Source organism: Saccostrea cucullata, unplaced genomic scaffold, assembly GCF_032062105.1.
Source record: "Saccostrea cucullata isolate Sc308-1 unplaced genomic scaffold, CSIRO_AGI_Scuc_v1 ctg356, whole genome shotgun sequence".
Lineage (NCBI taxonomy): Eukaryota > Metazoa > Mollusca > Bivalvia > Ostreida > Ostreidae > Saccostrea > Saccostrea cuccullata.
This window is the reverse complement of record NW_026918279.1, coordinates 449372-472082: the sequence shown is the minus strand read 5'-3', so window position 1 is coordinate 472082 and position 22711 is coordinate 449372. Positions and strand designations below refer to the sequence as shown.

The 22711-nt window shown below is 30.8% G+C and overlaps 1 protein-coding gene across 1 annotated transcript; it reads left to right on the top strand.

The window, feature by feature from the left end:
* The first annotated feature begins 250 nt into the window (after positions 1-250).
* LOC134261337 (neuronal acetylcholine receptor subunit alpha-10-like) lies at positions 251-21444 on the top strand. Its single transcript, XM_062743775.1, has 9 exons — positions 251-379; positions 6697-6845; positions 12418-12462; positions 13064-13173; positions 13390-13823; positions 18446-18550; positions 19026-19216; positions 20306-20392; positions 20773-21444. Exons 1-9 carry the CDS (start codon positions 313-315, stop codon positions 21139-21141), a joined length of 1557 nt encoding a protein of 518 aa, XP_062599759.1. The 5' UTR covers positions 251-312; the 3' UTR covers positions 21142-21444.
* Positions 21445-22711: the final 1267 nt, after the last annotated feature.

Sequence of the window (22711 nt, the reverse complement as noted above, 5' to 3'; positions counted from 1 at the left end):
ACAGACTTATCTACTTACACTCCATGTACTTATAAACATATGCATGCTGGCATGTTGCTTCGAAAGCTTTATAGTGGAAATTGAATGTAAATACAAATATGTGTTTAGTCGAGAAGTATTTATACAGAAGACTTCATGGAAAGAGATCGGCCCGGCATTGATTGCAGTCCCTAGAACAGCTGTACAAATTATACACTGTGTCCATTATCCATTGAGAAAAGCGACGCGGGACTACACGGATCAACATTGAACTCCAATTGCAAAGGGAACAAGATCGTTAATTGCCCTTTTTCTTAATTGAAAGTCAAAATTATGAATAATCGTGTTCTTTACATTTTACTTTGTAAATGGAGTTTATATGCTGTTCTCAAAACACAAGGTAAAGTGATTTTTTTTTTCAAAACATAAAAATATGTATTGTATTGTACTTAAATATGTTTTTATTATAAAATAAATATACGTAAAAATATAGTTTGTCTGACGATGTTTAATTTCAAAATCCCGAATTTGTCTTCAATTTCACTTAAAGCAATAATTTTCCTCTTAAATATTTTTCATGTTTTTTTTAACTCAACGTTTTACGTCCAAATTTATTCTTCTTTTCTATTTTTGAACATTATCAAATATTGATTTTTATTATTTTAAAGAAAATAATACTAGAATCCCTTTCGGAACAATTTTGGTCAAAGTTAAAAGATGTGAAAATGCATCTTTCATATTTGGAGTTACTAAAATAATTTTAATTTGATAAATATTGATTCTAGGTCCATTTTGATATTTCGCTTAAAAGAAGACCAAGACCTTATACTAATGGTTTTGCCCTGACCTCAGCATTTTTTTTCTTTTGTGTTGTTTTTAAAGGACAGGCGAAATCTTCTTCAAAAATTTCCTTTTTTGTTTTTAGGTTTATTGACTTCATTACTAGTGTTTATGCCTTAGAATCTTAAAGATGTCACATTCTCTTGATATTGTGATAGATTTATTAAACTTTGGCTTCATCAAATCAATAAAGTCGCTGCATTTAGAGTGAAATGTGACATCAATGGAGACAAATTCTTCAGGGTTATATAATTTGGAGATAGATTAAAATAAAAAAAAGGGTCTTTAATGATGTGTTACAGTTCTGGGGCTCAGTAAGTTTTATAGGTCACGAAGGAGGGTGTCACTCTAATAAATCTAAAATTAAAAAAAGTTTTAAAATGCTGCTTTTGGAGTGATTATATCGAATATATCAATAAATAAAATCGATTAAAGGAAGTACCGTAGTACTTATATATGTAAGCAAAGTAAAAGCTTTTCTTAAAAGAGCTAAAATTGATTTGCAATTTATTTTAAAGATGTAGGACTTTAATTGCTTATGAATATTGAATCGTTAAAGTCTAATCAAAAATCACTTTGGTACGCCAATATGACGACAGAAATTTGTAAAAAAGAATTGTTTGACTATTTATTGCGGAAACAATTTGGAAAAAAGGTGTCGAGACCCAAGGTTAACATTTCATTGTCGATTTTCCTGATTATCAAGTTCAATTAAATTTTATGAAAAGCTCCTATTCCGATTGTATTACACTGTGACATAAAGCCTCTTTGGACCATTAGCTCTTCCATATTGCTCCAATTTTATATCCTGTTAATGGTCCTTCTTATGGTCTCCTCTATGCTAAATCGAACATTTCGTGAAACAAAAAGCAACTTTTGACTCTAAATTATTGCGGAATAAAGTAATTGAAAGTCAGCTGGGTTGGTACGAAATTATCAAAATAATACGTTTCAGGGAATAGTTTTTTTTACCATTTATGTTCATGCTTGATTCATCGACATGTAAGCACTGTAATTTTTTTTTATAAAGTACGTGTATATATAACGTGCACTAACACAATTTCTAGTTTCAAACGGATTTAAATGAGTGTAATTTAGTACAGTTAGAATAAACCCTATCACAGTGGAAAGAATATTAAATAAAAGTAGAAGAAAGCTCTCAATTGTACATTTCATTTAAAGTCATCATTTCGCAAGTTCTATGGTCAATACAATGACCCTGTCAGCAAACACAATCTATCATTAAGTCAAATGCTGATGGACGTTTTTCATACCAAATAATTATTCTGCCATTATTTGCAAACTGAATTGTCTACTTATTTTCCGTAATTCCCGATTATGACAAGGAGCACATTGCGGTTGTTACTGGTCGTCAAGGGATGTTCACTCTTCCATGGCATCTGATCCCACCTCTGCTGTTTAAGGGATCCATAATTACTCTGCTCTGATTTATATGGTGTGAAGGGACTTTCATACAAGAGAAGATAACTACATTCTCGGTAGTTTCTTTGCCTTGCAAATCATGAAAATTTAGCCTGATGCCTTTGTAGATATAGATACACCAAGACCAAATTCTGACATGGAGAAAAGAAATAAGAAACATTACAAAATGCTAACATCTATAAAAAAAAGTTGGAGATGAAGATAAAGTACTAAACAAATGCTTTATTCTTCGAAAGGAAACGTTTTTCTCTTTCCACATTTTGTGTTGAGAAAAAGGGACTTCAAAAACTCTGCTGAATGGAATAAAAAGAATTTTTTAGATGTCAGTTTTCTAGTAGAACAAGACATGATATAGGGTCCAAGGATAAATCTATAAAAGTGATTTTGAAAAAAATAAATTAAATTGGAATTAAATTTTAATACAGTCATTTAAATAACTTACTTCTACTTATGAACTTTGAAAAAAAATTGCTAAAAATAAAGTAACTTTTGATGAGTATTATCTAAATACGGTGCCCGAAGATGTGAAAATTATGATAAATAAATATCATTTTTCTATGGAATAAAAATAATTCCGAAATACATACATGTATTTTTAGTTGTTGTGAATATATTTATTATTGTAATGTTTTGATTAATTTATTTAAAATGCTGTTTAAAATAATTGTATTTACCGTTAATATAAGTACATTAAAACCATTGTTTATGAATTCGCAGACCTTTTTAATTATAAATTTTTTTAAAGCAAAAGAATCCCAATGTGTATTTTTATCTTATCATTAATCTGGTGTGGGAATAAATTAATTTAATGCATACACCAGTGGAGTTATAAGTCTAAAAACAAAGGATCTCTCCTATTAGATATTGTTTATTTTCTGCATATCTTAAAACAACATGCTGCAAATCAATATAAATCAATAATTTCATTAAATACAGTGCTTTAAACACACAAGTTATTGATAAAAAAAGTACTGCATTTGTACACTTACTATAATTACAAGCTTAAATCAATCTGAATAAATGTTATGTATATAAAGACCGTCAGTAATGCAACAGCTGTATATGAGAATAACAATTCAAATGTTTCAATAAAAGATATATTGATTTAACTTTATACGTTTAGTTACCTCATCAAGATGAGGTCATCGGAATTGATATCTATCAGCATGTGTACTATGTAATTTGATATCTATTAAATTAAATTTCAATCGAACCACATCACCGCTTGTCACCTCTGAAAGAAAATAAACACGGATAACTATGATGTAGTTCAAAATATTAAGATGAAATATGGAGATATATTAAAGTTTTTTAGTCCATTCAAATAATACAAATCAGAGGCAGAGCAAACACTGACCTATAAAACATCTGAAGGGGATCAGATGTCATGAAGGAGTAAACATCCCAAGAAATGAAGTAAGAGTTAGAAGTTATAATTTTTAATATAGTAAAAATTTAAAAAAAAAACTATGCTTGGTGTATATTAAGTATAGAATCAATTATTTTGATTACAACACCAATAAGATAGAGAGTAAGTCAAATAATATGTTCTTATTTGCTTGGTTCAATTCAATAACCTGCGGCTTCTAGAATCATCCATGAGTTCCTACGGCTGGTTCTTCTTTGGGATATGATCTTAATATCCTCTGTGTACACTCTGAAACTTAACGTTCTACGGGAGTCACACAAGTGCTTTAAGGACAGATGATACAAACAAAAAAATGGATGCCTGGATAGGTATATATATATTTTTTTTTTCGGGGGGGGGGGGGTGTTGCAAATGATGCACATAATAAGTTTCTAAAATATTAAGAAATTGTAAACCTTCTATGATGTTTAAAATTCTACGTTCCTGCAACCATTCTTATTAATCTAGACAAAATAATTTTCACTTTAAATCCCGTTATTGTGAAACTGTGAACAAAATTTAAAAACTTTAAAACTTGTTCAATTTACTCATATAAACATGACTCAAGTTGTCATTTTCAAAATTTTTGACAAAAATTTGTTTGCATCATATGTCCTTAAATTTTGTTTTCCTGCAAAAGATTTTTTGTTTTTGTTTTCGTTTTAAGGTGCTTACCTGTTTCACATAACTTTGTAGCATTGGTCTTTTTCCTTGTTCCTTTAAAAGAAGGAAACGTCTTTCGAATAATGTTTTAGTTTTGGCGGCTTTTTTGTTTGCACGGATAATACAGGTCAAAGCATGTGTTTGTTTCTGAAAAAGCCCCCTTTGAATAAGTACGAAATATCAGAACTTCTGATCAGTACATTAGTGGATGAAGAAAAAGAAGAACTCGATTATTTTGTAAAAGGAAAGCTTAAGAAGATTCACCTGTCCATCTTTCACTGTCGCGTTGATCAGTATGGTTGAATTTCTATTTGATTCTTTGTTGATTCGTCCATTGTCTTTGTTTCGTTTTCAAAACATCCTCTCTTATATACACTTCCTCTGAAGTTCCTTCCACAACTTAATAACATTGAATCTCATGCACCACAACACACCCATCTGTGTCAAAGTTCGTATCGCGTTCAAATGGAATTTATTTAATGTACAATGAATTTTGAATATGATGGCCTATATATATCCCACTTGGCTCCAAAACGGAGCTATGTCTTTTTAGATCCATTTATGAACAAATAGTTCAAAAGAAGATGAAAAATATTAGGTATCACATATTGAAAAGATCTTCATAGGAAAACATTTACTCTGGAGATCTGAGATATTTCATGCAATATTACTTGTATATATAACAGGAGAATGAGAAAAAGCAAATTTTTAGCACTAGTTTACCGAAACACACGAAGTACTCACGATGAACAAATAAAACAAGAAAAGTAGTAATTTTATTTTAATCAAAGTATATAATTATAATTTATCTCTAAGTGATCATTTTACAAATTCATAAAGACTTTATTCAATCTGAATAGCATTTGGACGATCGAATGAACATCTGCCCTTAATGACCTTTTTTAATAAATGACTTTTATTATGTTTAAAAAATGCATTTCTGATATTTTCTTCGGAATTAACAATAAACTTACGACGTATATTCTTTATCGTTCATCTTAAAGTGGTTACTACTTTCTCTTTCTTAAAAATATCTTTTGGCAATTCCTTACAGATATATTGCTTTACGAATTGTTGTATGACAAATGACAGATCTCTTCCAAGATAATAACCCATAACATTTCAAAAGCAATAGTATGCCTCTTTACAAATCTAACCCTTTAAGTATTTTACCAGTCAATCATCTGTTTGGTAATTGTTTCAATATTTCCTGAATGAAAACCCTCCAAGACGGATATAATATTTCAAAATGGAATTTATTGAGTAGAAAGAAATAAAAATTTACACAACTTCTAATTCTTGACAAATCATCATTTTGCGTTTTAAAAAGACAATTCAAGTAAATTTTATCGATTATATCCGAAAACAATATTTGTCAGAAGATTTCTATATTATGTAATCGTCCTTAACAATCACGATTTGAATAAGGCCCATCTCTCTCGACTTAATGCTCTGTAAATATTGAAACAATTAATCCCAGTGGTTAGATTTTTATAACACCACTGTCCTTCACCGTTTTCTTTTGCGGTATTTGCATCATGTGTGTTCATTCTGTGGAATATTTACACAATCTGTCAGTAAAAGAGGAATCAGTTAAAAGACTTTTAGACTTTTTATTCAGATAACAATACCAAAGTACATGTAATATGACGTCAGAAGGATAAAGGACAAGAACAGTTTTTACACTCTATAACCTTATTGGTCAATTTTGTGTTTGCTATCAACTGTATATTAACATTTTGTTGCGGTATTCTAAAGTCTACTTGAATACATGTAAGACATCGGAGAAAAAAAGCTCGAATTAGTGTTTTTCTTTTTTCATTAGTACTAATGCTTATAATTCTAGTTAGATTTCCAATCTTCTTATAATTAAGAATACATGATATGGAAAATAATTTTGTGACTTTAATAGAACGTATTGATACATCTTAAAGACCGTTGTTGCGGTGCCAACTTGTGAAAAAATTGCCAAAACATAATGATAATTTCTATTAAAAGCTTTAATATTCCAATCTTTGAGCCAATATTCTTATTACAAAAAAAATTGTTGAGAATATTGGCTTTAAAACATGCTAGGAAAAAGTACTTAATTATTTTATTGATAACGACCGAAAATTGAAGCCATTTTTGCTCTTACAATGATAAAGGTTGTCATGTATTTCCTTTTTTCCTCTATCACCTCTTAGTACGCTTCGCTTAATTGTGGATCTAAGCTAATGTATTGTGCTGCTGGTAAAGCATGATTTTATGAAATTTAATCCATTTATTTCTAAATACACATGCATATTGTAAATATCAAATTAAATTTAAATTTCACTACTTTTCAGATGTTAAGTTGTCATCGTTTTGAAATAAATTTGTAGGTATCAGACGTGAGGAAACAAATGAGCAAAGATTAGTCAGAGATCTGTTGCTAGGATACGATAGGAGAGTCAGACCAGTGATGCCTGATAACGCGTCACTTCCGTTGAACGTGACATTTGGATTAGCACTTTCACAAGTGATTGATGTGGTAAGTATGAATCAATCCCATGATCCATTTCAAGCTGAGAGCATCAGTTGCAAAAATATCTCTCGATCCATTCATTCAGTTCAAGTATATGTTGCAAAAAGATCTTTTTTGTCTTTTATACTTTACAGTGCCAAAAAGCTCTAAAATACTTCACACATATTACTGAATTCTCTATCCATCTGGATCAAAGTGTCACAGAGGAACTTGTATGTCTAGCAGAGCCCTACTAACATTACCAAGGGATCATGCTAATGCCTATAATCATATTGTCTAGCTATTCCAATCGATCTTTAACGGCGTAGTATTCATTACAAAAAATCAAGTATCCTTACGCAAATAAAAAATGAAATGTTTTGAAAAACTCACTTTTTTTTTTAGTAAATTGTATCTCTATGTATAGTGCATACTTATTTAAGCAATTTTCGGGAAACATCTTTATGTGTTCTGTATTTATTCTTGACCAACCTAAATAGCTACATTGTATACATCAATAAGAATTTTGATTGAATCAGGAAAACTCAATGCATGTTTTGGTTTTAAATTATTTTATATGATATTTCCAGGAAATTTGTATGAGAGATCTGTAGATCCATGTAACAATTTACTTGGACCGGTATTTCTACATATAAACTCTATAAACTATGAAAACGCATAAATGTTTTTTATTTCCGTTTCTAAAAAGTACCAGATAGCACATTAACGTTTAGTGTGCATGTGTGTTTCCTACTACATGTAGTTACGTAGGAGCATAATGGTCTATCGTAACTATCTGGGAATGATTAAAAATTCAGAAAAATTTCTCAATGTACAATTCAATGACAACATCGGTTATACAGATATACATTCTTTGCTTTGCAGCGACTTTACAAATTGAATTTTAATCTTATATTGAAATGACGACCATTACACACCGTTAATAAATACTTGCTATTCCATCACATACTTATTTCAGAATTAGATGCTGTATAAGATTGATTTAAATTGATAGCATTAAGCTTCTTTCCCATTTGCAAGTCATTTAGTTGTGAAGCTATTAGCATACACAATTATACGATGCTTCAAAATCAAAACGGATGATACTGACGCTTGAATTATTTATCGATTCAAGCATTGCCTTCGAAAAGATTTTTTTTTCATTCATAGGATATGATACACAAACGTCGATATCTGCATTGAAAAATCGAGGGGAATGTGTAAGAGATACTCAAAACCCCCAAAACTTGACCAAATTGAAAATCATCGTTTTTCATTAGTACCTCTCCTAGAGTCATCAAAAGGTTGTATCGCTCAATTGGCGTCCTGGTTTGAGCGTTGCTGGTTCGAATCCTACTGCCAAACTTGAAGACACATCCGTGTCCTTTAGATGACGCCGTATAAACTGAGGTCACGTGTCGCAGTAGGGTTTAATCACAAAGGGTGATCAAGGTTTTACATAAGAATGCGATGGAAACCCCTCTTTTGGAGAAGAGAAAAACTGTGATAAGTCATATTTATAAGTAAGCATCTTCTGGAAAGGTAAATAAGGTTTTCTTTAATAATGACTCCCGGATAAGGGTAGGGTCAGAATGAATATTCAAAGAAAGTTTTAAATACTAGTACTTAGCAGAAATATTTACTAGTCATTTAAGGAACAATAAAGACATATTTGGCCATAATAATATGGAAGCATCCTCAAGTAGTGTAGATTCAATTCTTTTCGAATTATAGCCAACCTGGATAGGACATAATCACAATGCAAGATCACCATTCTAACGTTCTTACAGTCAAGGAAATATGGAAGTATCTTCAGTTAGTGTAGATTCCAGCACTAGCTCCAATACTGGTATCCGCTTTCTATAAGCCAAATATGATCAAGTGAGCAATGTGACCCATGGGCTTCTTCATTTTCATCTTTCATTATTCTTTTTCCTTAATACAATAATAAAGTGAGAAAGACTTGACAAAGAGAATGGACTGAGGAAATAGCAAAAGTAAATGAATTTGATCATTTTAAACATATCCTTCATCGAACACAAAGGAATATGGCCATTAAATATTGCACCAAAAACCATGACGATTAATACTAGAATCGTAACTTCTCTGAATGTCATCTACATCAAATCCTTAAATCATTCCAATGCAATCTTTGAAAAAAAATACAGCTATTCTTTTTATTGATATGAAGTTCAAATGAGAGCAAACAAAAGTGCTTCATGTATGAATAGTCAAACAGTAATAATTTAACTGTTAATGAATACATAACAATTGCAGCCAAGTAAAATAGTGCTAATAAATCATCTTATATGCAGTGAAGCGCTATAAATATTTGTGTAACCACGTTGCAACACGAAAATCTCAGCTAGATCATCTTAATTGATTAGAATTTTAATATTATCGTTTGCATTATTTCACAGAATTGTATTAATTGTAGTTTTTACAAGACCAATTGCTATTTATTATCTCTTTTTCCTATTCTCTTTCCATGTTTGATTTAATTTTAGTTTTGTTTCTTTTTGGCATCTGTATTTGAATCTATATATAATTAACAAAAGCAAAGCAAAGTAAATAGCAAGTGATATCAATGGTCCTATGAGAAGCATTTGATCGAATTACTAAATATCTAGCATTTTTTTATTGCGACCGATCACAAATGATTTCCTTTCAGACAAGCAGTTATTGAGGTCTATTTGACAATAATGATGTGACGACTTCTTTCTTTGCTTTACAGATTCTTTAATTATTTTGCATGTTTAAAAAAAGTATATAATAAGCATGACGAGCACAAGATAAATTTAAAAATTCGATTAATTTTTGATTCATATTATTCATGTAATTTTTGGTGCAAAATATTTATTTGTTTTTTTTTTTGTTTGTCTACAAATTATATCATTTTATGCTCAATTAATATTTTCCCTTTTCTTTCAGAAAATTAATGCGTTTGTAATAGTTAAAATTATTTTGTTCGTTAATATTCGGGTATTTGAGCAACAGTTTGTGTTCATAGATATTCATAGAGGTTTCCAGTAACTTCCTGCATAGTTACTAAAATAAAAACAAATGCTCAGCTGAATTGTGTATTATCAAGTCTTGCCTAGCAATTGCATTACGCTACATCCGAAGCGGGTTCTAAGGTCAAAGAGATTGTATTTCACTTCTATTTGCATCAGGAGTAAGATTATATCTTAAAAGCTGCTGAAAGTATAACTCTTTCTGGGAGTTCCATTCATAAAAAATCAAAACATGCATCAAAATATATGTCTTATGGGAGTTTTAGATATACTTTACAAATAACTGGGAGGGATATTCTGGTCTACCCCTGTACAATAAAGCAAAACAAACAAGTTCAAGCAATCAAATAATCACTATTTTCAGTCATAACTGGCAATTTTTTTTTTTCAAAAATACGGATAAACGCAGTTTTTTTTTTTTTTACAAATATGATACTGACTAAAAATACATTAACATATTTGATATCAATTTCATCATGTTCATAATCTTTAAAATGTAATAATGATTATTCTGAATTACAATACGAAAAATACTAAAGAAGGTTCTAGTTTTGTGACCAGAATTAACCTTTGACAGGAATAAAAGTGTCAAAGATGGTGTAACTTTCGCAACCAGTCAAAGTTACGAATATTCACTGTTTCATCGCCGCATGAAATTTCCTTTTAGCAAAACTAAATCAACAATTTTCTCAAAAATACAAAAACATACAAACACATCATCTGAGAAACTATAAAATTAACTATCTTTAGTTTTTTTTCATTATTACTTTTTCTTAACATGTAGCTTCACTTTGCCTTGTTTAAATTAAAAAAAAATTCAAACTGATTAATTCAAGTAGAAGCAAATTAAAAAAAAAAACCTGTAAATAATGAATGCAACGTTTGAAGACAGAGATTCTAGCGCAATAACAATAGCTCCCTTTTTTTTTTAACTTTATAGCTGATTTACTATAGTGTGTATATGCTAGAAATGTTGAAATAAATTTTACATCAAATATCTAGTCTTACTTAGACCGATAATATTTTTTGTTTATGTTTATATCATGAACATACTTCATATTTTGTTACAGAGTTAAAGTAAGTAACGGAACTCCTACGCAAATGTATTGTATTTTCACAATCTTTCTAGATATCATCTGACTCCGAGTGCTCCTAGTGCAAATAGAAATTGCAGATATTTCCTCGCTAAATCATCATTTACAAGAACGCATCACATCTGCATTTTAAAGAGAAATAAAACCAAATGAAAAAAACTCATCAAACATAATTACTGAACATGAAAGAAAAGAAAATTTAGGTCAGTGTGTCAGTGCATACATGAAGACAATTTAACTTTGACTTACAGCATTATTAGAATATTCCTAACATTCTTACGCTAAACGCTGTTTAGGTCCTTATAATAAAATTATTATAAAAGCAAATAAAAACAAATAAGATTTTTTTTTCTTTCAGCAAGAAAGTACTTTTTAGACATATTCCCAGAAGGCTTTGAAATACAGGTTTCATTGCAGGGAATATAACATTAATCTGATAATCAATGCTTGTGGAATTTCTGATGAATTATGACTGCAATATTTCTCTCTAGTGTACATTGAACGGATTTCATCCAATAAATAATACAAGTGTAAATTTAACAAAACCAATTACATGAAATATTTTGTCGAATAATTATTATTCGTTGGAGACCAATGCTCGGGATATATTTGGTAACCTTTACTCGCAAACTACCGTATTAGCAGGAATTTTAACGAGAAATTAGTTTTGGCATTATTAGCGATGCTGCTGAGATCGCCAAAAGTGAATATCACTAAAAACTAATTGTGTTTTATTGTAATACCTTCTTAAGTGTACATTTTATAATTTGTAAAGTTACTTCTCGCTGAAATTTCCACTTGTACGGTATAATTTTGATCAAGCATCAATGCATTGATGTTCTATATAAATGAATGACATAAAGAATCAGGTTCTCAAGAAAATTCAAAGAAGAATTGTCCTTGTTTACGAACATTTACTCACATATTAAAATGATTCAAAAGTATTATAAAATCAGCGGTGACTTCATAGGGAGTTTTCAAGTCCCTTTTTCATATCAATTTATTTCGCTTCCATAAAAGAAATATAAGTTTTTGTTGAGATTAAAACATTGCCATATAATATAAATGTTGATGACATCATTGAGTAATACAGAAATGTATTCCTCAGTGTTCTAAAATTAAACAAAATGTTAATAAAAATAACCTTTATTAAGTATTGATTTTGATATAGGACCTAAATCTATTACTTATGCAAATGATTTCATATTTAAGAACTCTTTCATATAAATAATTAAGCAATCATTTTCATTCTGAATTTACAACCAATTTCCCGATAGACTCGATCGTGACGAAGGGTCTACGGCTGGTGTGACTTGTTGACAGGGAATGGTTACTCCTCCATGGCACCTAATCCCCCTTATGATTTCAGGAGTTTACTCTACTCATATTAGTTTATTGAGCAAGTTCACTGTTTGTTGTATTCACTTTCACAAAGTTACTCACTTAGAATTTTTACTGCAGATATTGAAAAATATTTTGTGATATTTTCAGGATGAGAAAAATCAAATTTTGACGACAAACTGTTGGTTAAATCAGGTAAGTTGATACATCGCATGCAATACTGCTATCATTTTAAAGTATTAAATCCCATTCTACATATGAAGTGCTGAAGTGTTAAGTTGCTAAGCGCCAAATAAAGTAACAAAAAGCAATAACAGGATCCATAAATAATGGTTAGAGATGATTAAATTTTCATCTCCTATGTCGATCCCATAAACCAGTACAGTCTGGATATATATCAAATAGACATGCTTACCAAGTGCTCCAGGTTAACATTTCATTCCACATCAATGTTAACAATTTTAACCGAGATGCCCATTCATATAAATACTTCTTTAATGTAAAAGGTGTGCTGTTAATTCTTGTGCTTTCAATTCTATGAATCATATTACCGGTAAATAAAATGCTTAGGATTGTTGCGACGTCTAAAAATCTAAAGATTGCCTATGATAGGACAGGAAATCTTTGGTAGATAAGTAAATGATTCAAGGAAAACAGTAGGGGGTAGCCATTCAAAGTAATTTTGAATATAATTGCATTCATAAAAAAGTAATATTACACCAAATATCGTCTCACATTTTAATTTTTTCGATGAATGTTTGCTCCTCATATATTTTATTATCTTTTGTATAAGTAGATGTGGACAGACTACGGTTTGAGGTGGAATCCAAAGGACTATGGTGGCATTAAGGTTGTTCGTCTTCCGTATGACTCTATTTGGAGACCGGACATTTTTCTTTATAATAAGTAAGCACTATCTGGGGGAATAATTTGAATATTTCAAAAGCAAGAGCTCTCACAGGTAATTAGAATATGGTTCATGATGATGAACGATGGTATGCAGAATGGCTTTTTAAAATAATACAAGATGTATTTTTACTGAAATAGAAGAGTTCAAACAGTATATTCTTCAATGTTGCATTACTCTGCACTATATGATTTGAATTAAAATCTTTTTTTCAGTGCCGATGTATCAACGTACTTTTCGTCTATAAGTTCAAACGTCATTTTGACGTCACAAGGCAATGTAACATGGCTCTCCATGGTGATATTCAAAAGTTCATGCTCCATAAACGTTCGCTTCTTTCCATTTGATGAGCAGAATTGTTCTATGACTTTTGCCTCGTGGACCTACGATGGGTACCAACTTAATCTGGTTCTCAACACTGACGAGGGAGACTTATCTAATTACAAATCTAACAGTGAATGGCATCTTCACAGACTTTATGTCCAGAAAAATGTTGTATACTACTCCTGCTGTGCCGAGCCTTATCCGGATATAACATTTTACATCCATATCCAAAGAAGACCTCTATTTTATATCTTTAACATGGTTATGCCTTGCGTTATGATTACACTAGTTGCCCTTCTTGGATTCTACATACCATCTGATTCAGGTATACTATACACCTTAACTTTAATGGATACCATGTGATTCATGTATGTCATACTCTTTCATTTTGACATATACCAATTCAGGTATGAAATACTCTTTTTTCTTCAACATTTTCGTCCGATTGGACTTTAAATGGTATCCCGTGTCAAGGATTACAACCCCCTTAGCACGTATAAGATCGTTTTTTTTTCTGGTTTATAATTCGGAAAAGGGTAGGCTCAGTGGGGTTGACTAGAGAAACCAATACAACCTAAGAAAATCCAAACATATGTATATACTTAATTTTTCGCCGAAATATTGCCAACTTAGCATTAAACACTCATCAATAAATGAATCAATATTTACCGTCTGTTTCACGTTGGTCATACTTTTTCACTTTAACAAATGCCATTTAAGGGTACTAAACACAAACAAAAAAGGATGCATGGATTGATATAATTATATATATATATATATATATATATATATATATATATATATATATATATATATATATATATATATATATATATATATATATATATATTTTACTGATTCAGATTTGAAATGACATAAATATTAAATCGCTTTCTTTGTAACATTTATATAAACCACCTGATCCAGGTATGTAATACTCTTATTTTCGGTATACATGTACTTTCTGATACAGTATGTGTATCAGAAAGTATATCGAAAATAAGAGTATTACATACCTGGATCAGGTGGTTAATATAACTACTTGTATTACTTGACTGTATACTTTTGCAGCAAAGTAAATGAGCCAATTATTTTCAATACTGTAGATTTCTTATTTTTCGCGTGTACTTTTTATTCCAATTGGGCTCTTCAATGTCAAATCTAGAGAAAAATAATTCGCAAATGGACGGTTAAACAGGAGATTTTACATAGATTTCATCACAATAAAAAGACGAGTAATTATTTATTTCACGTGTGGTTTTTCTTGCGCAATTACGAGATTCATTCCACGCGTATATTTCGGAATTTACAGTATGTTTTGGTACATCATACCGGTAATTGCTACATAAGGTTGTCTGTAATTATGATGATGCATTTTAACCACCTTCATACCCCATGACGTGTTAATGTTAAAAATGAATGTAAAAAGGAATCATTAAGTCAAATGCTGACTGACATTTTTCATACTAATTGTTATAGGCCATTATTTGCACACTGAATTTTTTTAGTTTTCCCGATTATAACAAGGAACACACGGTGGATGTGACCGATCGCCAGGAGATGCTCACTCCTCCATGGCACGTGCGTTTTGCTACGCTCCCCACATGCAATGAACTTTGATCTTTTACTTTACTGTACCTTCATATTTCATTCATTTGAAAACAGAAATGTAAACTAGAATTTCATTTATCAATAAAGGCATTAAAACAGCAGCCATTAGTACAAAACACAAATCATCTGATTTTCATTTCATACGAACGTTTTGCATGATTGTTAACATCATTATGAATCTGCTTATTGAAGAAACTTACAAAGGCATAGTCGATAATGTTACTAATTTCTTGAGGTTGTAAGAATTGATAACACTTCACATACTAGGTCAGTTATGGCATCAACCAGAATTGGAACTCACCTATTTTGTTTGATAATTGCTATCTAAATGGCTTGGATAAAGAATGGTTATAAATGAACTTCTAGTTCTCTGAAAAGGAAAATAATTGGCCTTAAAGTCGCGTTACATATATACAAGATTGGCAGATATGGTCAAAAGATGAACCCTTTCATTTGCCAAGAATAATTTTATAGAAACATGAAACGGTCTGCTGTAAAAGTTATCTGTCTGCGTGTCAATATAAATGTAGATCATGTGTAAATGAATTGAATATATATTTCTTTTCCCTGTGTTGTTAAGCATTATCGGTTCAGTCTTACAACCTTATCATCAATAAATTAGCTATTACGCCGTGGTATCTAAGCACTATAATGCACAGTAGTAAATATAGATACTTTCCTTTTTATCAAAATGGGTCGGCTATTCTTTATCCTTCTTTCTGTAATTATGTTATTTAATCATATCATTAAATAATTTCGTCTATAAATGTACAAGTATATATTAGGATATTATTTAAAGGTACACGGACAAGGATTTGAAATTAATAAACTTAAATATTTCCATGAAAATCCTTAACGTATTGACATACTGAAAAAAAGGTTAAGACCTTTGTATTATAAAAAAAAAAACCTTGTTTTCAACCTTATCTCGAAAAACAGCGATCTTTTTTTAACTTTTTTGATGACCATATATATAACTGCATCTGGAGGCATTAAAATTTTGAAGGAAAGGTTTGGATATTAAAATATTGATAAAGAAAACTTTAAAAAAAATAAGAAAGTAAAGGAAACCTAAAAAATAACGTAGATCATATAACAGGTGTTTGATTATGTTTTGAAAAAATATTCCACTGTTATTGATTCAAAAGAATATTCAATAGCTAGTCATAAGATGAAAGAAGAAAAGAGAGAATTAATTCAAAAATACAGATACATGTACAGTGGTTATACATGCTTATCTAATTTTTGCAGTCATTTCCTTCAATTTGGAGGCCTTGTATAAACAAATGAGTCAATTCGTAGAGTTTTTTGTTGATTATTAACATGTTTGAAGTAGATAGGATCAGATTTCAATTGCTTACATTAATTTTCATATTCTTTAAGACCATGTATTTGTAAATAACTATAATTTTTTTTATACGATTTTCTCAAAGAGAAAATGTATTTTGCATTTTCTTGTATGAAGAAAGAGGAGAAAATCAATTATCCTTTGTTTGCTGAAAGAATTTATTCAGATTTTTCTTTCATTAAGAACATAATAAAATATGGAGATAGCAAAGAATATTCAAGCTCCATTTAACAATACAAATAAGGTGAAGAGCAAACCTCAAAAACATTATATGTGGGATGAGTTGCCATGAAGTACAAGTATTATGCATACCCTGACAACCGGTCTCACCTGACATACACTGTATGCTCCTTGTTATGATAGGGAAAACGGACAATATCCGTGGGTTAATAATGGCCTGACACTGATAGATACATTTTGTTAAAGTCAAAAAGGTTTTCAAAAGGTTATTGCATCATTTTATTACATAAATAGGGTACTTATAGGATAGAATTACTCTTTAAAACAATTACAGATAATTATATTCGAGGTGAAAGAATATTTGAAAACAAAACATCCAGAAGTACGTTATACGTGTAGTATGTTAAATTCATTTGATTTTTATACTGGTATTCGGAACCTTTCTACGAATTTCTTTTTTTTTTTTAATTCTTTTGTTTATGGAAATAGTCAAAACTTGAATATCGTCACGGTGTAATTTTTTGCCTTTATCTCTACATGTATCTGATTTTCTGTTTATAAAAACGGCTGAGTTTCCTCTTGAATTTCTCTTTGAAACCTAAATAAAGTTCCTATCTCTGGAGGCTATCTGATTAATATCCATCATAGAGGGCTAATATTGGCTTTGTCTGCTGCCCAATCCCATTCACTTTTGTGTATAAAATTTTGTATGAAAAAAAAAATATCCATTACGGAACGCTTGCATGGTTTTTTTCTTGGTATTACATGTACGAGAAGTGACTTTGGTGAGGGAATGTTATGGTGTCGCCTATTGTTGAATATTACATAACTGATTGATTCTAACATCATTCACAAGGGATATAATAAAACCCCTTTTTTGAACAAACGCCTCCTTTTATCAGAAATTAAGTAATGATGAATTTTAAAAATTAAATCAACAGAATATTACTGCAGATGTGCAGCGTAAAAAATGTGTTAGTTATGATAGATCTCAGACAGACATCAAAGTTATGTTAAAGTACAAATGGGTATGTAGACAGATTTCTTCAAAAACAATGCACAATAAACTGTAAGATAGTTGCAAAATATTAAAAATGAGAATTTCCAACAAGGATATGGGTCTGTAACCTGTTTTAAGGACAAATGATACAAACATAAATACGGTGCTTGATTAGGTACATGATTATATTTTTAATATACTTATTTTGATTGTAAATTATTTATTATTCGTATATCATTAATTTCTTAAATATGAAATAAAGGTTGTGACTGTTCCTTCATCAAGGCTCGGCACTAGAAGTGAAAGTTATGGGTCTTTCCGATATGACCTTAAAAACGTAGGTCCCGTGTCACGGTAGGTGTTGGCACGGTAACGAACCCTCACTGCTCAATGGCCCTGAGTGCCGAGTATAAGTCTAAATTTGAAGCCCTTCAACGGCATACGGTGACGTCTCCATATGAGTGAAAAATTCTCGAGAGGGACGTTAAACAATATACAATCAATCTTAAATATGAAAAAAGTATATTGTAAATTTTCGTCGATTAAAAAATTTCACCTTCATGAGCATTTCCTTATTAAATTTTTCGTCATTCAAGATGTAATTATATTGTGACACTTCAAATAAAAAATAATAATTTCAGCGTTAAACAAATCATTTTATTTATATATACATAATTTTAATCGTTATTTTTAAGATTTTTAAATTAAAGTTTGCATCATTTGTCCTTTGGGTACACGAGTTCTTTATCTTATTTCAGGTGAGCAAATGAGTTTAGATTTATTTTAATTTAAGTCTTCTGTATTACAGGTGAAAAAGTAACAATGGGAATCACCACACTCCTGTCTATGACGGTGTTTATGATGTTAGTTGCAGAGAACATGCCTCCAACCTCCAATGTCTTACCTTTAATAGGTTTGTTTGTTCCTTAGTTCGATGTTTTATTGTCCCTCTTACTCTAAAGTATTTTTCACTCATATAGAGACGCCACCACTTGCTGGTGGAGAGTTGCCAATTTAGACCTCGGCACTTAGAGCCTTTGAGCATTAATGTCTTTTGTCTTCTTCATACCATCACCTACTGAGACACGGGCGGTAGGTTTATTCGGTCTCGTGCGAATAACCAGTCTCCACGTCCCACAGTGAGAATCGAACCTGCAACTTAACTTACGAGTATTCAGATAAAACCTAATGAGGCAATTATTAGTATAATATTGTTTAACACACGTTTGAATGTATAAAAAATTCAGTTAAGAAAACCTAACTCTATTCTACCAAATTAAATACTGAGGATTTGGAAACCATGTAAGAGTGACATGTATTTGAAGATCGGCAAAAAGTAACTTGTTTTTAGACATAGTATTAAAACCATCATTCTACTTCCGGTTTAGGCATCTATTATGGAATAACGATAATTATCGTCTCCTTGGCGACAGCAATGACAGTATTTACACTAAACATCCATCATAAAGGTCACAGGGGGCATCCCATATCTCCAGTACTCAAGAAAATTTTCTTTGGAGTGTTCGCCAAGTTGATGTGTGTGAAAATGGACACTTACGGGAAAGGATCTAAAGTCACGGTGAGTTCTACGAAGTATAGGTCAAAAATATGTTTTGTATACTTCAGTATGGTATCAAAAAGTATTCATTATTGTCATTCTAAATTTATTTTAAAGCGGCATGGACACAGTTTCAAATGAATTTCTTTTTTACCAATTTTAATGTTTGCAATTCCTAACTAAGGCAATTCTAATGATCAGCAAAAATTTGAACATCATTTGTTGATTTACAAAGGAGATACAGAACTTAGAATTCTTCATATTGTAAACAAGGCTCGTACCTTGTTTTTGTTTATGTATAGAAAATATCATGTTTATAACAAAACGCGATACAGCACATCACTAGACACTGTCGAATTGTATTTAGAATAAACTTCTTTATTGAAAAAATCTGATTTGAACTAACATACATCAGCATGTTTAACCTATGTAAGCAAAACATAGCACGGGCCTTGTTACATAACAAAGGTTTGATGCTGTAAATCTCTCTTATATCTCGACATCTGGAATTCAAAATTTTGATGATCATAAGAAATACCATAGTTAAGTATTTTTAAACATAAAAAATGGAGTGAAAGTTTTTGGCTGAAACTGTTTCCATGCCTCTTTAATATGTGTATACGTAATAAGTAATCTTACATGGTATATTGCCCAAATGCCTAAAGAACCATAATTTTTATGAGGAACTTGTTGCAGTATCTATACTATAATGATAAATACTTGAAACAAATATTATATTTTCGAGGAACGTATTGTTTTAATTCAAAGAAACATATTTGTAAGTTGTCGTAAGCAATCCTTAGAATTTTGAAAGATAATTTTAAAAGATCATATCATTCAGGGTTTAGTTCCAATATCATAGAATCAAGGCTAGAAACACAAAAGAACTCTGTACGTGTACATTTGTATACATTGTTTAAAGATTTTATTTAATTTCCCCTTCCTACATTTTCCAATCATTAGAGAAAATCAAATTCACATTATTTTAAACTATATATATCAAAGTTTAAAAAGTATAATAAGTTTAATCTCCGTATATATCGTACAAACCAGAACTAAGACATACCTATGCAAAGGTAATCAAAATGATATGATAATTTTTTTTTCCAGTTTACCCCAGATTTTACAACCAACATGACTAATAACTATTCACCAGTATCAAAAATATCTGAAGTAGAGAGGACTAAACTGCTAGAGGTATAAAATAGATTATATATATTTATACATTGTATCTTACATTTAATTCGTAGTCCTCAGATTGAATTATCTTAGAAGACTGATTTGTACAAAAAAGAAAAAAGAAAACTTGTATATTAAATTTTTCATGAGAATTTTTTGCAATTGTCAAGAAGTCTGCTAAAATCGGAAAGTTTTGCCACTTTTTAAAGTTCATTACTGAATTTGCTTATTTGAACCCATGTTTGAAAAAACTTTTACATTGTTATAACACTGAATACAAGTTTTAATTACATGTTTGTCAGCAGTTAATCTGAATTGCCTACATTTCATTTTGGTTATTCAGAGAAAAAAAAACTAAAAAATTGTTTAATTTGTTAATTTTCATTTGTGTGTTGTAGGATGGTGCTCGACCATGTTGTTGTCATAGTGAGAGACAAACGGTGAAGCATAGCTATGAAATGAAACCAGAAAACAACGCCCGTAAAAACCACACGCCCGATCTCCACAATAATCAAACGTTCGCTACTCCGAGCAGTGAGGCGACTAGTACATTAGAACTCAATTTCTCCAAAGTGCTTAGCAAGGTTTGCCATACTATTGACAACAACGAGTCTCGTCAGCGAGAACAGGATGTGCGAGATTCTGTGAGATATGAATGGCAACAGCTTGCTCTTGTTGTGGACCGAATGCTTTTGACGGTGTTTATGCTTGTGACTTTAATTATGACCTCTGCAATCATGATGCAAGGTCCTTTAAATCAGGCATGAATAAGTGATAATTAATTTTTTCTCGGCGCACACTGTGAACTGGATTTCGCCACTGTTCACCAAATGTTTGAAAATATTGAACTCTTTGTACAACCCATGTCATATCGAAAAAATGTTATCCTTTCCTTGTGTATATTGCTGGAGAGAGAAAGTTACATTTTAGAAATAATTGTGCTGAACTGACCACGAAAAATTTAAAGCCAAAAATTAATGGTGCAGAAACTGTTGCTTCTCTGAACAGTGAACTTTTTTGTGATCAAGATTTTGTGTACAAAGTTTGAAAACATTAAACGGAATGATTTATTTGTTCTTAACATTCTCCTTCTAGAATTTTTCACTTATTTCGACGTCACAACTTCCTGGCAAAGGGCTGCAAATTTATACTGTACTCGCCACTTGTGGCTTTTGATCATCCAAGGAACTTTTAGTATGTACACCATAACATATGCTTTTTTCGCTTCCAAACTTATTTGACACTCAAAAGAATCTAAGAACGAGAAAAATGTTTAAACCGAGACAGGCTACTGACAGGCAAGTTGATGACACAGTGATCTCAATAACCTCGTTCATGGTCAGCATATAGGAATTCTATGGCCGTTATAATGACCTTGTTTGCAAACATAACCTATCATCTGTTGTAATTTTGGCTGACTGGTTTCATACCAATTGTTACTATTTGTTGGACTCATGGCGGATGGGACCACTAGACCTAGACTGATTAATCCTTCTAAACATCTGATATTAGTAGTGTTGAACTGTGGTTTGGGGCTTTTTATGCCCTGTTCGCAGATAGTACATTGTTTGTTGATATTTTTAATGATCGATCGGTCACTATATTCGTTAGGTTAACCGTTTTCATTATCTTAAAAATTCACACAACGTCTTTTTAAAAGTGAGCAATTCTCGAATGGGACCTTAAAAAGCATACAGTCTATCAATCAATCATATCTTTTCAATATGCATTTTTGTACTAACTTTATCTTTTCTAAGTGTTACAACCAATGTAGATGTTTCGATATTTTTTTTCAATTAGAAAATTGAAATTTTTTATTTTCTTAATTTTTTTTAAATTATGCATTTTAAACAGAGTAAAATGTCAACTTCCGTAGCTAAATTGTGATTCAATTTGTAGATGATCTAATTCTTTTTTTTCAAATGTTTAATAATAAACAATGTACAAAGAAACAACGTGGATTAACCAGATCACTCTAAATGCAGATGTGTCACAATATTCTATCCATACATTAATTGTTACATGTGCCGGCCTGACATCTGGAAATAATTCATCAGAAATAAATGTTGACATTCATTACAGGAAATTGTTTAGATACACTGCACTTGCACAGATTTAGTTATAATATTTACTATAGAATGTGGTAACATTAAATATTCAATGCAAACACGCATTTTATGGATTATTATAAATTTCCGGCAATCTTGACATAGAGCTGTGATTGTTTTCTATATTCATTATTTGCTCAGCAGATTCATTTGATTTAATCTGTTTCGTATTTGGATGGTTTACTTGAAAAAGACATGAAAGGTAATCTAACAACCAAGCTCTTTGATA